Source organism: Perca flavescens, chromosome 20 (assembly GCF_004354835.1).
Source record: "Perca flavescens isolate YP-PL-M2 chromosome 20, PFLA_1.0, whole genome shotgun sequence".
NCBI lineage: Eukaryota > Metazoa > Chordata > Actinopteri > Perciformes > Percidae > Perca > Perca flavescens.
In genome coordinates this window covers 17973920-17995539 of record NC_041350.1, presented here as the reverse complement: position 1 = coordinate 17995539, position 21620 = coordinate 17973920, and the positions used below count along the sequence as shown (strand labels likewise).

Below are 21620 nucleotides of genomic sequence, written 5' to 3'. Positions count from 1 at the left end.
CCCCCCCAAGAAAGACACTCTTCTAAACTTGAATACATCTGCTATTTAAAGCAGTATGTGGATTCTTCTTTTGCCTCTTGCATTTGTACAATATGGTTTAGTTTCATTGTAATTTAGATTTTCAGTTTTAGCACCAAGTATCTTCCGGACAAAGATGATTTTGAAAAATGAATTCAGGGGTGTGTGTTAGTTATTCCACAATCTCGCTGTTTCTATCATTTTCTTTAAAATGATAGTCCTCGCTCAGCGGCTGACAGAATGGTTGTCCTGTTGCATCATGGGAGGTGGGGAAAATGAGCGGGGAAATTAGGTCCATCATGTTGGTTACAGTTGGAGGAGCACTGACACTCTATATTGATGGAAGATTGTTTAGGAAAGCCATGACTGCAATCTGCGAACCGGAGCAGTTTGGGTGTAAAACTGTCTGAACCGGATATCATGTCATTCATAAGTATGTTGTAGATTTTGTAGATTAGGCTCATAAAACACAAAATACACCCAATAAAAGCAACAGCATTTCAGACAACAGTGCTTTTCAAAAGAATGTTTTATATAGAGTAGCATGATATAAGTGGCTGAGCCCATCTTCTTCTGCACTGGCCTCTTTTCAGCTGTGACTGTGCATGTGAATAATTCATAGCGAGGGACTGTAGTGAGTGAGAGAGAGCAGAAATCAACAATTCTCAACCTTGGGCTGGCAGCCACAGGTTTCTGCTGAAAGGTGAGATTCAATTAGACGATGATAGGAATATCTTAGCCTCTGCTAAATTCCTCCTCCTGTGCATTGTGCTTGTACGCATTAAATCTGTACAAGCAATGTAATAATTGTGTTAAAGTGCTCATATTATGCTTTGTACTTTTTCCATTTCCTTTATTGTGTTATATATCTTTTTGTGCATGTAATAGGTTTACAAAGTGAAAAAGCCCAAAGTCCACCCCAAAGGGACTTACCATCTCCAACAGAAAACACTGTTCACAAACTTCTCCAAACAGCTCTATTGTAGTCTAGCCTTTACTTCCGTGACGAACGTGCGTCACTTTGTAACACATGTTATAATGCTCGCCTAGCTGCTAGCGTGGCACTCCCTCATACTCTGCTTCTGACTGGCTTGTAGTGCTTACCTAGCTACTGCACATGTGCGATTCCCAACAAAGATGGCACATAAGTGAGATACCTCACTCTGTAGATAAAAATGAGAGCTCAACACAAAGGGTGAAAAGAGGAGCTGCAGCAATGTGCAGTACAACAAAAATATGATGTTTTTTGAAAATTAAACCATGTAAACCTATTCTGATACAACCTCTAAATACAATTATGAACCTGAAAATGAGCATAATATGAGCACTTTAATAATTTTTTTTGGGCTCTTGGTGGCCTTTATTTGAGTGGACAGCTGAAGACAGGAAAGGGGGAGAGAGAGGGGGAATAACATGCAGCCTTAGTACATAGGGTTTACGCTCAACCAGGTGAGCTACCAGGGCGCCGCGAGTGTGACTAAAATGTTTTTTACAATGTTACATACATTTTTGGTGCACAGTGGGCAGATCTTAAGATCTCAGTAAATAACATTTCTGTGTTTTTAACCTGTGTCCCCTGATTTATTGTTCTTCTATTTATTGCTTTCTACATTTCATGTTTTGAAAACGCATTTTTTTCAAATATTTACTATTTTCCAACCGTAAATGGGCTGGAAGTTTGTTCAGTTGTTGGTCGGTAAAATGTTGTTGCACGTTGTACGTAAGGTAAGTATACAGGGTTAAGCTATCAGCTTTAGCCACTGGCTTCTACTGCAGAGTCCTTTTGGGATGTAAATTAATTTCCCTATTAAAGACACAGTTTGACATTTTGGGAAACACGCTTTTTCACTGAGAGTTATGAGAAGATACCACTCAAACTAAATGTAAGTAGCTACAATTAGGAACAGGTTAGCTTAGCTTAAGCATTCCGATTGAAAAGAGAGGGAAACAGCTAGCCTGACTCTGTCCAAAGGTAAAAAAAAAACATCTGCCTACCAGCATCTTTAAAGCTCAATAATTAACATGTTGTATCTTGTTTATTTAATATGTACAAAACATAATTTCAGCCACTGACAAAAGATATACAGTAGTATGCCAGTATGACTGCCTGCCCATGAAGACAGCGTCCATGCACCAGAAAGGATTCCCGAAAAGCCTGCTCAGCTCTCCCTGTTAGGAAGGCTGGAAATCTCAGAAGACACAGAACGCTTATCTGATGAGTGACGCTGATGAGCAACACTTGTGAATCCCCGCTGATAAATTATGCTCAATTTGTGCAAAGAGACGATCAAATACTGATTACTGATTGCACCTTAAGGCCCCGGCATTTAGGGTTTGAATAGCTTGATTAAAGGGAAGCTGTTTCAATGTGTGTAGAAGTATGGCGTTTTCTGAGATGTTCTATCATCATTTTGATAACAGTGATAACAATGATTCTTAGTACTATACTATTTGGTTGAACAGTAACAGTTTATAGATTCTCTTTTTCTACATATTGTGTTGTCTTCCTGAATTTTAAGTGCAAACAAATGGCGTTTCTCTTGAAGCTATCAAAGGCCATCACTTAACCCAATTGCACAGCTTATTCCAGATTGCCTCCATTTATTGCCTGCTTCTTCAACACCTGCAGGTGGATTTACAGATGCTGTTACCTCAGTCTCAGCAAATAGAATGCTGCTTAAAAGTGTTCGGCTTATCGGGATGAGTGACAGATGTTTGGCTTCTGATTTGGGTGAGGGCGGAGGGCAGGAGGTGCACTACATTATTTTCTTCAAGGAGAAATACAATCTGCAATATGTTATTTACTTTAAATATAACTTCTAAAATGTGTCATCCCCCATCTCTCTTACACCTTTCCTGTCTATCCACTGTCTGGAAAAAAGCCCCAAAACATAATCTTAAAAAAAATAAAAATAAACATATAGCTTCTAATGCTAAACAACATTATGGATTTCATGGGATTCTTTTATAGTCTGTGTGAGAGTAGGCGTCCGATTATTCAAGATGAGTGACGCAGGAAAAAGGGCTGAACAGGTTGGATGAGTGATCCTCGTTTTAAATATCATTGCAGGCATCCTGTTATTGTTGTGTTAGCTCAGGTCTTTCCTCTCTGTCTGCCTGCTGTCCTCCCACTCTGCTGTCCTTTAATAATATTTATGTGTGTTGAAGGAAGGATACAGACTGGTAATAAGTTGGAAGACTACGAATGGGGGAGAACACACACAGAGCGCTATAACAACACCATTAACCTCTATTATATTCAGAGGCAAACATATGGACATAACAATGGCAGTAGGGCACCTCCAAGGCACATGAAGAAGTTTCACATAAATAAACCACAACTAAAGGGGTGGCAGCTATGAAGACAGAGGTAGAATTATGTTAATGCTTTAAAGGTTTTATTATATTTGTCAACAAACTAACTGACCTCGACCAATCCGTTACATAAATAGAAAAATGTAGCGTCAGTGGTTGTTTGCGGCAAAAGGTTGTGTTTAATCTTTGCCTGGGGAAAACCAATATATAGCAGACTAGATTCAGTCAGCAAGTGTTGTGGCATATTTCCTTCAGTTCTGGTATTTGTTTACTTCAGTGCCTGGCTATCAGCTCTTGCCAGTGCCTGTGCAATTTCGCTCTGTGCCTTGGTTTTCCACATATGTCTCCAAAAGGCATTGGAGACCAGCTGAACAGACAAACACTACATGCACCTTTGCATGGACACTCCCATACAGACCACACAAAGGAACGCAAGCACTGAAATCTAAACTAAACGCACACATACTGTACACACACGCAAACCCGTCTGAAAACTGACTCTGTGCACAAGAGTGCTCAGGGAATCCGTTTCTCAACTTGGAGGCAGCGAAGCATTAAACCACTGCTAACAGGACATTTTGTGCACACAATTTGTGCTGTGACTAACACATTTACATTTTCCTCAGAACACACAGAGCGGTGTGGCAGTTTTTTTTTTATCTGTCTGTATTTAAGCTTTGATCTGTGTCTGGGTCACTTTTGGATATCACACCCTTTTTTCTTCCTTTCAGGGTGAAAAGGTGATCTATTTGTTATATCCTGTTATAGCCCTCAGCAAGGTGCAACACACCCATCTAGTGATAATGTCATCCGAATGAATGAATAAATTTATTTCAGACATCTCAAAAATAAACCAAACAAAGTATCAAAGAAATATGCTAATAAGTCAAATAAGCAAAACATTCAATAAATAACATTGGCCAACTTAGACATGTCTGAAAAGGAGTAGGAAGAAGTATACACTTATTGAAACCTACCCCTTTTCCATAACTCAGTAAATTATTATTATTATTATTATTATTATTATTATTATTATTATTATTATTATTTAATTTACCAGATATTCATATCTCATTTATATTTATCTTATAATATATATATATATATATATATATACACACACACACACACACACACACACACACACACACACACACATTATCATACACATACGTCAAAGAAAACATATTGCAAATATTTAAGCCCTCCTTCTTTTCAATTTTTTTTGAAAATCATTGCTGTTCCCATGGTAACAAGACAGGAACAACTGGCATCAGGTGAACGTGGCATCATGTGAAGTCATTCCTCTACATTTGCCGTTTTCCTCCCTAATTCTCCTGTCTCGGTCTTTCTCTTAGACTGCTCCCTTTCTCTCGCAAACTATAAGTCTTGTCCATCTGTTTCCTGAACGACCTTAGTGCTTTCCTGACAATGAGAGGCTACAGTTGCTATGGAGATAACGATCTCCATTAATGAAATTTTGTTAACATCTCTACACACAGGCTTGCTTCTGAGCAGATGGCAATTCCACAAATATCATCATTCTGCCTCTTGTGGATTACAGTTAGTGTTCATGGCTGCTGTTTGTGCAGCCACAAACACCGGGCACTGCTTTGTTGCAATATTGTGATGTGATTGGGCAATTTTAACAGTGGTAATGCTGGGCTATTTCGCTCTAAACATAATTAAAACAACTGAAAGCAATTATGCTATCAATTCTGAAATGTCCCTCCTTTAATAACATACCATTATGGCAAAATTGGAGATCCAGGTTCTAGCTGAGGATGCTTGAGGTTAAATACTCATTACCACTTAGAGCAGTATCGCCTGCAACTCCTTCATTAGACACTCTTGACAGAATATATTACATGACACAGCACCGACCAATGGAGCGCTCTTATTTACTTCCTTTAACATTTTATAGGATCATCAAAAAACTTGAGAACCATCCAGTTGTATTTAAAGCATGAAGGTGCTTTTGGTGGTTTAAATGGCCAGAGATTAAGGGAAGTGTTGCAGCAGAAAATCAAAGGAAGTTTGGTTTCCACTTTGGGGCTGGAGGAGCAGTTTGTGCTGAGAGAGGCTAAAAAAGGACACGAAAAAAGATTAATAACACCCTTTTCCACTCCGAGTAAAGTTCCAAGTTGATGTAACACCAGCGCAAGAGAAAGTAAAAAGAGGTGACTCAGTTCATGTTTAAAAATGGATTAACCATAACCATTAACAAGACAGCAGGCAACAAAATTGATATTATATGACATGAATCATCCTGGGTGAACCCTGACATCAATATGTAACAATTAAAGACTAATTGCCTTCAAACTGTAGATGAGTCTTCTACCATCAACACCATCAGTTTGCCAGCACTCTTTAATTGCCATTCTTGCAGGAACTGGAAATAATTCTGAGGCAAATAGTTCGCCCCTCAACTTTTTCTTATTCGAGAATATTCTTGGGCACAAGCATGAAAGCCGGAGCTGAAGGTGCTTGAAGTTGTGCCGACACCCAGGAGGCCGAGGCTACAGAGCAATGCCCTCAGTGTCGTGCCAGGGAAACACATGGTATGCCACCAGTCAGCCGGAGTCGGATCATCTCTATTCCACCTTCTATATAATTGGTTCATTTGAAAGAGAGAAATGTGTTCCCAGATTTCTGCAGGGGCATTCAGGCTAAAAAGCATGCCGACAGTAAAGAGAGTGATGCATTATCCAAGTGCACCTGTACTGTGGTGTGTATGCTGTCATTGTTTGATAGTAGAAGCATTTCTCCGGAGCCGAGGTGTTTTGTACTCATGAGTAATTTTGCAGTAGTCCAACTACCTAAGGGCCTCATTGAAGGAGATGCAATGTCCCCTGCATCCTGTCTGGTAATCACACGTATTCCAGCTGTTGTAATGAGACTCGGACTTCAGAAACAAGAAGAAATGAGGACCCAAATCACTGCGGAAGTGACAGCGATTTTATTGTCCACCTTTCACACAGCCGTGCAATTAAATAAGCCAGTCATCCCCAATGGCAGACACAGGTTTCTCATTTGTGACTAATTACTGCATGTATTTAGAGGAAAGAAGGCAAAAAATAGAATTAACCGACATATCTCTCTCACACGCACGCAAGCACATGCACGCACGCACGCACGCACGCACGCACGCACGCACGCACGCACGCACGCACGCACACACACACACACACACACACACACACACACACACACACATCCTCTCTCCCTCTCTCTGCCGGTTACCCACAGAGATGGCAGACCTGAAGCTGACAACATCCTGCGATCGTGAGGCATTATGAAATCGTCATGAAAATGAAAATGTTCTCCCTGTTCCTAACAATGGAGAACAAATTGACTGAAAAAATGACCTCTGTCTATCAACTACAGGAGACTATTCCTGTGAGTCTTAGTCCCCTGATGTGACTCTAAACACTCTCTGACTCGGCAGCACTGTTTCAGGTGTTTTGCACGATTTATCTGTAGCTCTTCTTATTGGGGACAATCTTCTTATTATTGGTATGATATACAGTAGATAGATGTTTGGTAACGCTTCAGATGACTCCAAATTACAGTTTAATTACGTAGTCCATATGTGGTATACTTACTGGATACGTATAGTACCAGGGAGAAATATAAGTTAAGGAAGAAGGTAACGATCGGTAACGACTTTTAATTAATGAACACTTACTTAATAACAGGAAACAGAGCTATCATTAATGGGCTGCCAATATTGCAATAAAACTAGTTATGGTATAATTTACTTAAAAAAAAAAACTTTAGGAAAATTAGATTGTTAAATGTTTTTTCACATGGAGTGCAAACATGGTGTAAATGATTGTTGCTACAGAACAGAACATAAGGCTAAGACTGGGAAGAAGGATGTGCAACTATAGCTGGAGCAGCTATATAAGTATGATTTCAAAATGATACCATACTGGGAAACCATGTAGTTTTGGGTTTCAATGTCAGATCCAGCTCTCAGTGAAAACTGATGTTAGAGAAGAGAGACACTGAGTGAAATGCCACATGCATCATGGCATAGCTATTGTAAAAAGTCATAGTACAGACATACATTTCTTGGTTCCCTGTCTGTACCCTGTAATTCAGTGTTTCTCAACGGGGGCGGTACCGCCCCCCCCAAGGGGCGTTCAGAAGATGATTGGGGGCGTTGGAAGCAATATTTTGGAAAGGGGGGCGTTTGTTAGAAAGCTAGTTTAAACCAAAGATTCACAATAACAATACATGTTTACACTTGAACTACTAAAGAATAAGTAGTCTGCAACATTAAAAGCTGCCAGTTTATAGCACTGCGACTGGACGAGACGGGTATCCTAACTTTTCTGTGCTTCTGTCAGCTTTGTTTGGCGCAGCTCCGTTCTGCCTTCATTGAAACGGGACATCAGAGCATCGTCTTAAATGAGCTCTGTAGCTACTACGTGAAGCTGCGTTCAGATAAGAAAAAAAGCAATCGCCGCGACGTCCTGTTGTATTCTTTAACCCCCCCCTATTGATAATACCTATTTATAGTTTGAATGTTACATATCTAGTCGTTCTGATTGGTTGCTGTTATTTAATTTGAATGTCAAATGTTTGCATTTTTTTTTTAAACCTGTAAATATATATAATTTCTATTCACATGGTGTTTTTGATACCTGGGAAACTAATACATGTGTTGTTTGTCATTCAATGATTTGATTTTTTGATTATTTTTGATAACAATAGTAACAACAATAATAGGCCTATATTAGGGCGTAATCATTAATATTCAGGGAATTTAGCCCACATAATATTTGATGGGGGGCGTTAGGGACCTGAATAATGGATAGGGGGGAGCTGGCACAAAAAAGGTTGAGAACCACTGCTGTAATTACTTAATATGTACTGGGTAATTTGTCTCGCCCCCCACCCCCTAATTGCGAATGTATTTACAACTTTTTCCCTGTACTTCTTCCCTTGTACCCAGTGTTATGCACCCAGTAAGTATAAAATTCTTACAAAATGTTTACACCATCATTTGCAGGCTGTAATCCAAAGCGTAACCAGATGCTCTAACCAATATAATACAGCAATTATGTCCTTTATATCCACTTGTGCGTTTGTTTGTGTGGTGTATATATATTGTGTACTGGCAGATTTATTGTTGTGCATCATGTGTGTAAATGAGCCCTATTGAGCTCCACCTGGTGTGATCTCCTGTCTAATGATCTGCCTGACAGCGAGTGGACACCACATGTTATTATCCAGCTAATTGTGTTTAGAATTCAATGCTCAAGATTAATTTCCTGTAAACCAAAATGTGCCATCTGAAAGTTTGAATGAAATTATTTATCAAAACCCTTGATGGTATACGTCGACTGAATGGGGATTTCTTTAATCAGATTTGTGCGCTGATAGACACCACATTTTTCTCTGCGTGTTGAGAATTTGGATCGATTTATCTTCAATCGTGAGTGGACTTAAAATGAAATAATCTACACTGACAATATGCAGATCTAGCTGTGCCTCTATGGCATGTAATGTTTCCTCTCCTGTGTGGAGAAAACTGCTCAGTGTGGGACTGACCTTCATGGAGATTAGAAATAACACTCCTGTATTATTGAGATCAGAGTGAAACACCCATTCCCTGCGGATGCATAATTACTGGAAATGAGATCTGACTGCAGTGTGATTTAAACTTGTTACATATATGCACATACAGACACTAGAGCTGCAAATTATGATTATTTTCAAAATCCATGAATTTGTTGATTATTTCTGTTTTTTTATTTTGTCCAACCAGTATTCAGTTTACTGTCATGGAAGAGTAAGAAAAACAGCAAATATTCACATTTGAGAAGGCGCAAAAATCAATTTATTTTTCCATGCTACAGTAGCAGCATGGCTAGCAATGTGGGTCTGTTGGTCCACCACTTTGGTCCGGACTGAAATATCTTACTGGATAGATTGACATTAAATTTTGTACAGACATTCATGGTTACCAGACAATTTATCCTAATTACTTTGGTGATCCAATTATTTTTCCTGCAGCACCACCATGGGGTCCACATTTGTGGTTTTAAGTGAAATATCTTGACAACTACTAAATGGATTGCCATGAATTTTGGTACACACATTCATGTTCCCCTTCAGGATGATTTGAGCTTTTCAACTAGCTTCATCATCTGGTCAATTTTGATTGGTCCAATTCCTTTTTAATTAGTGCTAATTATGTAGAATACTAATACACTAAACTAAGATGGTGAACATGGTAAATATTATACCTGCTAAACATTAGTATGTTAGCAGTGTCCTGGTGAGCAGGTTAGCATTAGGTTCAAAGCACCACTCTCCTTTAACTAGCTTGGCTACAGACTGTTGTTAGGTTAGGAATTTACTTTTTAATTTACTTTTTTACTTTTTAGAGTAACTACTCTTACAATTTCCTGTAAATCGACTAATCAATTAACTAATCATCTCGGCTCTAATGGACACGTAGACACACACATGTATACACACACATGTATACAGTACAGTTTCTCTCTGTGTGGGAACCAAACGTAACCTCAAACTGTCATTACTGACACAAAGCAACAACACACACAAAAACAAATCAATGGATGACTCCTTCAGTTTAATAAAGTACATACAAAACCCAGACATTTCATTAAAAAGGACTGACTGATGTGGATCAGGTTGATAGCTGTGGCAGGGAATCATATCACCGCTGTAATGTCACGCCTGGCTATGAGCTGTGTCTCTGGAGGTTTGGAAATAAACACACCAAGCCAAATAGAAGCAGGGGATATGAGACTGGAGACCTCTCAACAGATTATATTAAATCTTATCCTTTTCTTCTCCACTCACATCTGCCGTGGCCGTCTGTTTATAACTTGTGTCCTTGTTTCGGTCTTTCTTTGCCAAATTCAGATTGATTCTTTGTGGAGAAAGAAAGGGAGATTCTCTGTGCTCTATTTAACCCCATTCAATTGAAAAAAATCATTGATTTGCTTACTCATTTACATTCATATATGTATCCTCGCTGTCTCCCTCTATCGCTGTCTAGACGCCAAACTCACACAAGTTTCACCAAGAAACGACTGCTCAAGATGACATGTTTGCAAAAATTTAAATAAAAATAAAAAAGCCGGAACACTGGCAATGTCTGGACTTATGAGGATTTATCTGTGCTTTCATTTATCATACACCCAACAAGGAAACATATTCACCCTGGCACCTCCAAACTCTGTACAAGACATAGGTTGAATCTTACACTAGTACATTCAAAGAGATAAACAGTGGAGAGGATTAGCAAGGCAAAGTGGTCGATTTCCCCCGATGGTTGCTCAGCCACCATTTCTGAGATCTTTATTGCCAACCTAATAATGTCTGAGAGAAATGAAACTCATAATTAGTTCCCGTAGACTATAAATCATATACTTTGTGGGAAGGAAAATACCATTCCCTGCCCTTGGGAAGAATGAAAGGGAGGTTGTGGACAGCAATAAGTGGACTAAGAATAGAATAGGGCATTATTATGTATGAGAGGTAGGCACTGTCTAAGGGTCATTCAATATCATTTAAAAAATAGTGGGGACGAGTGTGTCTGAATTGCTTCATTGTAGGTTAACTTTTATAAAATAAGTAGTCTTTGACGGTATGGTACAGTAGGGTATGCTTCTGTAAAAATGTTTTGAGTAGGGTACAGTGATGGTCAGCAGAGGTCAGTGGTGGGAGTACATTTCTTCACGTACTGTACTTATGTACTTCTACTCCACTACATTTATCTAAAATAAATCCTGGTTCCTGTGGGTTTTAATACTAACCATACAATCATCTTATAAAATAAGATGAATTGCTATATTTTAAGTAGCCTAGGTACAATTAACTCCACCTCAACCAGCTACAATAGTAACATGTTGCTTACACGCCATGCATATTTCATATTTCTGCATCAATAATAATCCAATATTATAATATATGATAATGTAACAGTGAAAGGGGCAATTCTGATGCATTATGCATATTTTACTTTTAATAGTTATAGTAAATGTGACTGAGAAATGGTGCAGTTTTACATTTTAGTAGCTATTGCTAATTTTACTTAAGTCAAGGAGCTTCTTCCACTGAAGAAACTCAGACCAAAAATAATTAAGACCAAAACAAAGGGACCTTCTCACTTCCCTGAAAGACGTTTCCAAAGCCATCAGGTGATGTATTTATAAAATACAGGCACCTAATGTACTCTCCAACTACAGCACTTCTCTCTCAGACTGGTCAGACTGGTGCACACAAATTCTCCCTCACAAGGTGGGAGGAGCGTGTTGCACTGGGACGCCGCACGATGCAGCAGTCCCATCCAAACCTCCAGGTCTTTCTACAGCAAGCCGGACCACTGATGCACCTGTAGTGTGACATTCAACAGCGCGACGCGTGGATTAAAAAAAATAAAATAAAAAGTCAATGTCAAATCAAATCAATCAAATATGAGCGAAGCCACTTGGAGACAGAGCGCCGGTGCAACATAGGTAAGACAATGTTCCGGATGCCACAAGATCATTAAAGTTAAAGAGGGCTTGGACATGAAAAATGTGTTAATTTTGAAATGAAATGGCTTTTCTTTTTTTCTGCTCGTGCGTAATGGATGCCTGGGAGCAGACGCTTATGGTTCAGGTGCGTTATATTGTAGATATTCTAGAAGAAAACATTATTCCAATAATATTAAGATTTGCAGTGAGATTTCCACGATGATAACCTACATTTTTTAACTCCATACTTACATGAGCTTCATACAAAATGTGCAATATTTGTATAGGTAGACTAGCCTAAAGCATCCATCTGAATTCTACAGTTTTATTATTTTATTTTCACAAATTAACTTTTGAGTAATGTAATATATTTTAAATAGAAAAAAAATTTCACACAAAAAGTGCTCCTTTTGCAACTTAATCCGCTTTATATTTTGCAGGACAAAAGGGGATATTGCTCGAAATTACGATGCATCTCACGGCGGTGGTCCTAACCTTAATTCTGGTCGTGACGGGCATCGCCAAAGGTAATCTCAGATTTTGATCAGTACACTGAGACAACTGACAACAGAGAGTTGCACATTTGAGTCGTGCAAAACAAACTATTTTGAACCGAATTTACTTTTTGCGTGGAATTAAAGTAGGCGTATGACGGATGAATATTGTATTGCTCTGAATGTTTTATGTGTGTTTTGATTTTTGATGCAAACAGCTGCTGCTCTTTTCTTTCCGTCTCAGGTTGGGAATGCAGCGCAGGGTGCAACACAGAAAATGGGTTTTGTGAGAAGCAACTGAAATGCAGGTAGGCTACTAAAAAGACTCCAGATTCCTGTGTAGAGGTTCGCCTATGGGCTTTTGCATCCTTATTTCCATGAACTGCTGGAGCTAAATGGCCCTCCCTTTAGAGAAATGCAATTACAATCCAGCCAACTGGATCTTTTTTCTAAATTTGTTTGGCACTTGTGTTGCGTTAAGTCAACTGCCAAATCACCCCTTTGTTTGAACAGTAAAAAGCATTGCTATCCTAATAGATAGCTCTAAAATAAGCTTCTGGTAACAGAGCATGCCCAGTTTAAAACGTTTTTTTTTTTTTTTTTCTGGCAAATGCTACTGTATCTACTCTTGAGCCAAAATGAATATTCCATTTCTGTTAGTAAGGGAATGTAACCAATTCCTGCATAATTAAACACGTCTTTAATCTGTCATTTCACTTTAAGAGAACAGCATGCAGACATTATGGGGACAAGACTGCAAAGCTCTGTGGGTGGTATATTTATAGTTGTGGAGTGTTCCCATTTTCCCTCTTTCAGGTGCAAACCAGGGTGGCAAGGAGAGAACTGTGACCGGTGCGTGCCCTTCCCCGGCTGTCTGCACGGCACATGTGAAAAGGCATGGCAGTGTGTCTGCAAGGAGGGCTGGGTTGGCAGCCTGTGTGACCAAGGTGAGTTTCATTAAGCTCCCCCTGAGATTCATATCTCTATCTGCCTCCTGAGGCTGACATATCAGAGGTTAGGGTGAGTCACAGAGCCTCGGTGACACACAGGTTGCCGCCGAATGAAGCTGGTGTCTGGAGAATATAGTTAACTGTGTTTTTAGACAGGCAATGTTAGAGCAGAAACGATCTGACAAAGGCAAAAAATAATTATGGGTTAGTGACGAAAGCTGAAGCCACAGAATAACAGCGGAAATACGCATTATAAACTGCTGCTTTTGTGCTACTGAGCAAGACAAACGATAGGAAAACCTCAAAATGGATGCATCGAGGCTGCAAAAAATTTAAATTTTAAAGCGATCTAAAAGTTTCCACTTCAGACACTCCTATTTAAATCAAGCACTTAAGTAATAATTCCTATAGTATCGACAAAGAACATTATCACATACTGTAAAAATGACTTGCTGCCCTTAAAGCAATAGAAGAAAAAAAGGGAGAGGATTAAAAGAAGAAAGATTGTTTTGGCTTCTGGCTCAGTTTGACCTCCTTATCAGAACACACGGTAAATATCTTGAAGCAAATGAGCTGCTTGCCTGTGAAACATGGTTGGTTATGTTTTCACTTTAGTTCTTGGTGACAAGACGCTTCAGTGGGGAGTGTGAGAGAGTGGAAACAAAGGATAGGAGGGAAAAACAGGCAGAGAGAAGTGAGAGAGAGCACCAAGATCTAAATACAGCGTGCTTGTTTTTTTTTTTTTTTTTTTTTTTAACAACAGATACTCGCCTGTGCTCGTCCAGGCCTTGTGCTGGAAATGCCACCTGCATAGAGACAGGAGAGGGGGGATACCTGTGCATCTGTCCCCACAGCTACACAGGGGAAAACTGCCACCTGAAGAGAGGACTGTGTCTCACAAACGGGTACCAGCACCTTTTATTTGAGTTTCTATTTTTAGTAAGTGAATACTCCAATGCTTTACAGCCTTATCTCCATTTGTTTATCATTAGGAGCAATAATCAATTCATGCCAAGGCAGCCAATTGAAACCACCCCACACAGTGGCTCGTGTATATGTACTGTAGCTCCTAGTAGCAGGGAGTTAGCAGAGAAAATAGTGGATGTTATTTTTGTCCTTACTGTAGCCGCTTTGGTTGTTATGACTTGTAAGAGGCAAGAGGGTGTTTGCACATTTGTAAGATGAGCGGAGACGCTCACTTTGATACATTTCCACCACTAACAAGAGTATGATAATATGTGAGAACTGGCAAGTTTCCAACTTTGTGAAGGAAAACTCAAAACTCAATTTGAACAGGAAAATTTTGAGCGTCAAAGACTTCATTTCCTGCATTCTGATACACTTTTTTACACCAATTTACAGTGGAAAATACCTTTATTTAGCCTATGCGAAGAAAAAAACCACAAATGACAATTCAAAATATACCATAATTATAATGGAAAGCATGTTGTTAGATGTCGCTACACATTTTTAAGTGGGTATATGGAAATCCTGGAGCTTTCTTAGTGGGTATACTGCGTATACCTGCGTATCACGTAGACTACACCACTGTTTTGAGTCGTGTTTCTGGCCACCTGGAGGATGCAAGTCCAATACTCACTCTGTTAGCTCGGTTTTTGGTCTCTTCCACCTTTTGAGGGAAGTATCTGACTCTTTACTTGCTAAATGCACCATTATGTTAACCAGCTAGTTGTAAACTCTGTCAGTTTGCCATTTGGTGCTGAGCAGGTAGTGTACAGTGGGGTTTTAGAGCTTTTTCCACTGAAAACAGCTGCCTGCTGCTGACAAAAACGACACCATGAGATGGATGAGAATGAACCAAAACAGTGAAGTTGAGACTGAACAGCTAAACAATGAGTTGAAAATCCGTAAAACCGAGGGGGGGGGGACTGCACAGCCAGGTGATAATCTCCATATTGTCTCCGATAATCTCTTAGTGGAAAGGTGTAGCATTGGCAAAAGAAAGACAATAAAGAGTGGATCTGAATGGCGGATACACTAATTATTTTTTCACTTTCATTAACATGGTGATAGGGCTTTTGTGCTGCATTCATGTGGTGTTGGTGATAATGATTTCCCGACTGGGAGAATTCACACTGCATTACCATTGTGAGATAGGGCATGCCTTGGCAGAGGTCTGTGCTCTCCGAGTGCCATTCTAGTTATTATATAATATCGATTATAGATAGTTTTAAGATCATCAACCACAGTGGGGATACTGACAAGATTTGATTCATGTAAAAATTAAGGATAATGTGACAACAGCCCTGCCATCATGTTGGTACATTAATTTAAAGGGACACTTGTAACTTTCTGCATGTTTAGGCCAGACTTTTCTTTCAGTCAGCAATTGCAAAACATACAATAAAAGCAAAGTGTGACTCAACTGAGCTTACATAAAAAAAAATTAAAAAATCCCGCAAGCATGCATTTTCAAACACACAAATCCTCTGATGTAGAAAGAAGGAATTGCAGAGGACTCATTCTCCATCTTCCTCCTGTCATAAATACAGCAGCAGCCATGTTGACTGTGTTCTCCCCTTGTTGACAAGCAGACACCTGTATGCAGTAGCTGGCGGTGTGTACCTCGGCAGCATCTTAAAGCTGCATCCACATTCAGGGATCCCTTGAAGTCATAATTTAAAAATTTGCTCAACGAGGCTGTCACATTTTTAAAAAGCTTCTCTATACAGTATGTCAAGAGAAATTCAGCATTCTTTTGTCGGTATTTGCAGGACATGACTGATGTTTACTTTGCATCTGTCAGCATCCCACAATCCACCACTCCCCAGGCCATAGTGTAATGATACATTCAGGCAGTCCTCGTCTCCCATATTGTTACATTCCTATTACCCATTTACCAGGAGTTTGCCTTCAGGTGGTAATGAATGTGCTGATAAAGATAACACATGAACTGTACCAATTACTGTAAGAAGACACTACAGAATGCACACAATGGTAACAAGGTATACACTACAGTTTACTTTCATTCTGTTATATTGAAACATTGAAGCTCATAATGAAAAATATGTTATTATGAAACTGCAAGTCTACCAAGTGAGCCACATTTACTGGTGACATGTACCACTATTGAAGCAATTGGAGGACAAATTCCTGGAATGTTTGACTTTATGAGACAATGAGGAACACACTGTTAGTTTTGCCCTCATTTGCACAGGTTGAGCAGGGCCTTTAGGTCCTCTGAAGTACCCACCTTCATTGGTCGCGTCCATCAATGTACAGTATACTGCAATTGGCACACAGTTAAAATGTGACACAATCTATGAATTCAACATTTTGTAAAGAGCACTCAAACAAGTAATATTTCTAAACAAAAAACATCTTGAAGTTTTGCTTTCAGACAAAGCATCCACAAGAAAAACAATGGCTCATTCCTTTAAGCTCTAGCCTCATCGCCTGCCTTTTTTACTGCTGGATTACAGACAGGCTTGATCCGTTCTTCTCCTACCCATCACATACATATGAAAGACTCTCTGGGAACACAGGTAGCTGACAGCCCTCCAGACTCTGAACCTCACCATGTTTGTTCTCCGCCAGGCTGTCTTGTTATTGACTTGGATGAAACTCCTAAAATTCATAGCCTACAGCTAAGTGTCAGTGAACTGACAGCTCTCCTCTTCCACTCAAAAAAAATCCAAAAAAAATCATTTGAGCCTTATTATAATTTCCACAATGAGATGAGTGGAGTTTCACTCCATTAAAAGGTCTGTGTGAGGTTTATATTAATCAGCTCTTCTATGAAAACACCAGAGATTTCTAAAAAGTATGCCAGAGCTATTATTCTTTTGACTCTCACAGGCAGAATGTTAGGGACTTGTGTAATTACACAAGCTACTATTAGAGATATTGATTGTTTTTATCTCAGGGTTTTCATCAGTGCACTTAGTTTGTGAAGCATGGCTGCATTGATCAGATATGCTGCACTGGTACTGATTTCTCATTTGGAGAAAATTAGCTTTTCACTATTTTTTTTCATTATGGCTAAGCCTAATGAAATATATAAATAAATAAATAAATAAATAAATAATACTATCTGAAACACGCAACAGCAATTGATTGAATCGATTAGTCAATCCTGAAGTTAAAATGCCAAAAATGTTTAGTAGTTAGTCAGTTGTCACTTGCTGCTTTTCTTTGTTGCATGATAAACAAAATATTTTGGGGTTTGGGACTGTTGTTCGGATAAACTGTAATTTTATTACATCACCCTGGGTCTTTATGGGCAATTCTTAACTATTTTCTGTCATTTTATAGACCTAAACAGTAGAAAATGAAGACGATTGGCCTTAGTTTCCACTAAATGAAAGGAATGTTTAATATCAGAGAGCCACGTTGCAATATGCTGCAGCTCGGCTCTTTCTGGCTGTCCTGTGAGAACAATTCATCTCCAAAACGTCAGCTTTTCATAAGCTAATAAAGCAGCTTGATTTTCAGCGTTGTGACAATTCATTTTTCAGATATTTTAATGGGTTCTGAAATGGGTTATATAGATTTAAAGTAGTAGGTACATTTTCTCAGTCCATTAGGACACTTAATCCTTAATTTTTTTGTGTGGAAACATTACAAAATCAACAAATTTAGAGATACATGGTTCCCACAGCACAGAAACAAACTGTTTGTGAATCTTAATGTGATGTAATCAATGCAGCACCATCCACATGAGTAAAAGGGCACATAAGCAGGTAGATTTTAGGTAAGCAGGTAGAATCATTAATATATATTTAAAAAATAATGACCCCATGACAGTGTCCTAGGGGACCCCGCAAATTATGGATTTAGTACTAGAAAGCATCCCATTAACATCCACTATGTGAAATCTACTACTACTACTAATAGGACTGGATTGCTGCTTTGCTGTATAACAGGATAAAATATTCTGCACTAAAGCTGTGCACTAGATAGTGAGCCTAATTTCCCCTGCTGTATATTCTTATTGTGTTGCTCTGTCCTCCAGCTCTCCTTGTCAGAACGGAGGTACATGTATGGATGCTGATGGCTCAGCTGGTTACTCTTCCTGTTTGTGTCCCCCTGGATTTTCTGGAGACTTCTGTGAGATCAGTGTTGACAGCTGCCAGCCTAACCCCTGCCTCAACGGTGGCAACTGTACAAACCACGGCCTGGCCTTCACATGTGTCTGTCCGCTCGGCTTCACTGGTTTCACTTGTAATGACACCACTAGCCTCTCGCCCTGCGCCGGCAGGGCCTGCGCCAACAGGGGCACGTGTGTTGGTCAACCTGATGGAACCTTCCGGTGCGTTTGCCAGAAATGGTTTACGGGTCCCACCTGTTCCCTGCAGCACAGACCGAAGGCCAGATCCAAGCCGGTTGGGGCCAGGCCTGTGGACCACAGAGTGTTTGCGCTGACTCCGCAGCACTACTCCCTCCCTGCTCACACCTTCCACAAGCTCCTCAGACCGCCCGATAGAGACCTGCTCAAGATCACGCTTAAGGAGACAGTCCACTCCCCCGGCGTCCTCGTCACCCATGGCCAGCTCGTCTGCTTCGGCATGCTGGCCCTGCTAACCTGCATGGTCATCCTGGGCACTACAGGCATTGTGTTTTTTGGCCGCTGTGAGACGTGGCTGGCCAATGCCAAGTACAGCCAGCTTGTTCGACAGCAAAGGGAACACCTGCTGAGAGAAGCTGGCGGTGCGAGCCAGGAGGAGCCGGAGCATTCGGTAAACATCATCCTGCCGGAGAAGATTAGACTCACCAGTTTTGGGAGACACTACACCTCCATCTGATTCAATCGTCTCTGCCTCTTACCCTTTCCCTCTGGAAGGAGTTTAATATAAATGTCTAAAAATGGCACAAAGGAAATACTATAACTGTTGTACAGTTGTGTTAATAAAGTGAGAGAAACTGGACTACACTGGAATATATTTGAATGTAAAGTCTACTGGACTAAGTGGACAACCATGACACTGTTATGTAAATGTCATTTTTATTGTACTGTTATAAACTATCCATTCAAAATATATGAAATTATAAAAGATGTCCTACCTTGGTGGTTGGTAAAGATGTCATGTTGATGTATTTAAGATTTTTGACTTTACAATAATGTTTTAACCGCTATGTTAGATGTTGATTTGGAATACAATAATGGGGGTAATATTACAAAAGGAGAAAATAACTGGATTTTAACACACAACCTAGACCACTTTTCTTTCAGTATTTATATTTAAAACGAAGTAATCGCACCATTGATCTGGTTTCAGCTTCTCAAATGTGTGGATTTGATGCTTTTCTTTGTCTTATTTGATAGTAAACTGAATATCTTTGGGTGTTTGGACTGTTGGGTGAATAAAACAAGTTATCGAAATACATCATCTTAGGCCATGGGATAGTTTAATTAGCATTTTCTAATGCTAATAACAATGAAAGTAATCGTTAGTTGCAGCCCTAGCAATCTCAATGCAGCATTTTGTGAATTCACCATTTTATAATGAATGCAGAAATACATAGTGTATACAGTATGTGCAGTTAAATTACTATATGCTGTACTATATGCCAATACAGTATATACCTGAAGGTAATTTTACTTCCCCAATGCCATCCAATTTTCACTCTCTGCAGTATCACTAAGGTGTTGGTCTTAAAGGTATATACGTAGATGTTATAAAGACGCAGGTTCACAGCTCCTCAAGAAATGCCATTTTCTATTTCCATCATCATCTATTGGTATCCATGGCATGCATATATTCACACCTTCACCTATTGATCAGTCTCAATACTCATTTGCAGTTTCTCAGAGATTGTTAGATTTTCCAACACTGCTTCTTACCGCCAGTGTTGCAAATTCACAGGCCATGCATCATGCAACTCTGAGCCCAGAAATCAATACTGTGACATCTGTAAAAGGTTATTGGTTTGTCTCATCATGCATGAGATGGACACCTATACTTTTGATGGAGGGAGAAGTAAAACAAGAAAAACATATTTCTGCCACCCAGTAACGACATGTGGAACTTTGTTAATGTAAAATATTAAAATTAACTGCTGATATGAGGATTACTGTCATATTAGAGTGGGAGAATTTTTTCTCCTCACTCTCACAATGATGAGTCCCCTTCAGTCCCCATTCAGCCTGTGAGGAGATGCTGTTAATGTGGTGGGTTTTGTCTATCTATTCCCGGATAGGGAGGTTATCTTGTACTTAAACCATAACAGTGTTACATTTCAGGTTGTGTATTATAATGTGCGGTAGTAAAATTGTAATGATTTACAGATGGCATTTCTACAAGGGGGCAGTGACTGTAACTGTGCAGTACTTATCAGTATGTGTTCCAGTGTGGAATTATTCGCTGTTGTGCTTTGGCCAGATAATGTTTTGTTGTACTTTCATTGCTTTTAATAAAATATATAAAATCACCTTCTTATTTTGTCTGCCTCGTCCTGTTCAGGTCTCAAAAAACTATTTATGTTGAATCTCTTTGACCTGTTCTTGACACAACAAGGAGGTTAGGACAAGAATAGATACTTGGCAAAGCTAATACATCAGATGTTTCACAGTATGAGATCCAACGGATGCACATACTGTATGCACCACCACCTATCTGTTCTGAAAGCAGTGGAACATCTGCTCTCTTGCTCTGTGATGCTTAGTAAATTCCTTCCCAGGGGGCCAACTCACTGATTATCAACTGAATGATAACTCTGTCGGCACTCCTACTCTGTCCCTAATGGTATCACAGTTTCAGATAGCAGTCTCTGTCTCCACCTTGTGGTGCAACTTATCTACATCACCAGGACTTAAACTGCAGTACTCAATAAGCAAGATCTCCATGTAGAAATACAGCTGAAATTTAAAGTTAAGTATCTTTCCCTAGGAAATAGCATGTTGTTCCATCCTATTGCTCAAATAAAACAATGGCATTGCCTGGAAGTAATGAATCAAACTATTCTATTTTACAGCTGCAAAAAAGTGCTGAATCTACAAATAAACTGCATAACATCTTTTTACTCTCTTATCTTTAGTATCTTTTGGTGTAGAGCACCCCACATTGGAAAACACAATGATGTTTGGTGTATGTACTGTAGGTAAATAAAGCAAAGTACAGTATATTGGAGAAATGTTGTTTAGTATTGATGGGTTTGTAGTGAAACACACTGGTTTGCACCTTGCTCTGTGCAGTTTGTATGCACACTGGTTGGTATAGTTACCAGTATCACATTATGATCTCTGGGTATTACAAGGCCTTGCACACTCATACAGTTGTGTTTCAATTACTCTGGCTGATTAAATGATTAGTCAGGTTGGGTTGGGTGGACATATTATGCTGGGAATTAAATTGTCACTAAACTATGTACTAATAAGA

General features: G+C 39.4%; 1 protein-coding gene across 1 annotated transcript; it reads left to right on the top strand.

Moving 5' to 3' along the window:
- Positions 1-11691: 11691 nt before the first annotated feature.
- Positions 11692-20674, top strand: dlk1 (delta like non-canonical Notch ligand 1). The gene is made up of 7 exons (XM_028566432.1): positions 11692-11837; positions 11968-11982; positions 12278-12364; positions 12576-12639; positions 13148-13278; positions 14045-14186; positions 18257-20674. Exons 3-7 carry the CDS (start codon positions 12307-12309, stop codon positions 19044-19046), a joined length of 1185 nt encoding a protein of 394 aa, XP_028422233.1. The 5' UTR covers positions 11692-11837; positions 11968-11982; positions 12278-12306; the 3' UTR covers positions 19047-20674.
- Positions 20675-21620: the final 946 nt, after the last annotated feature.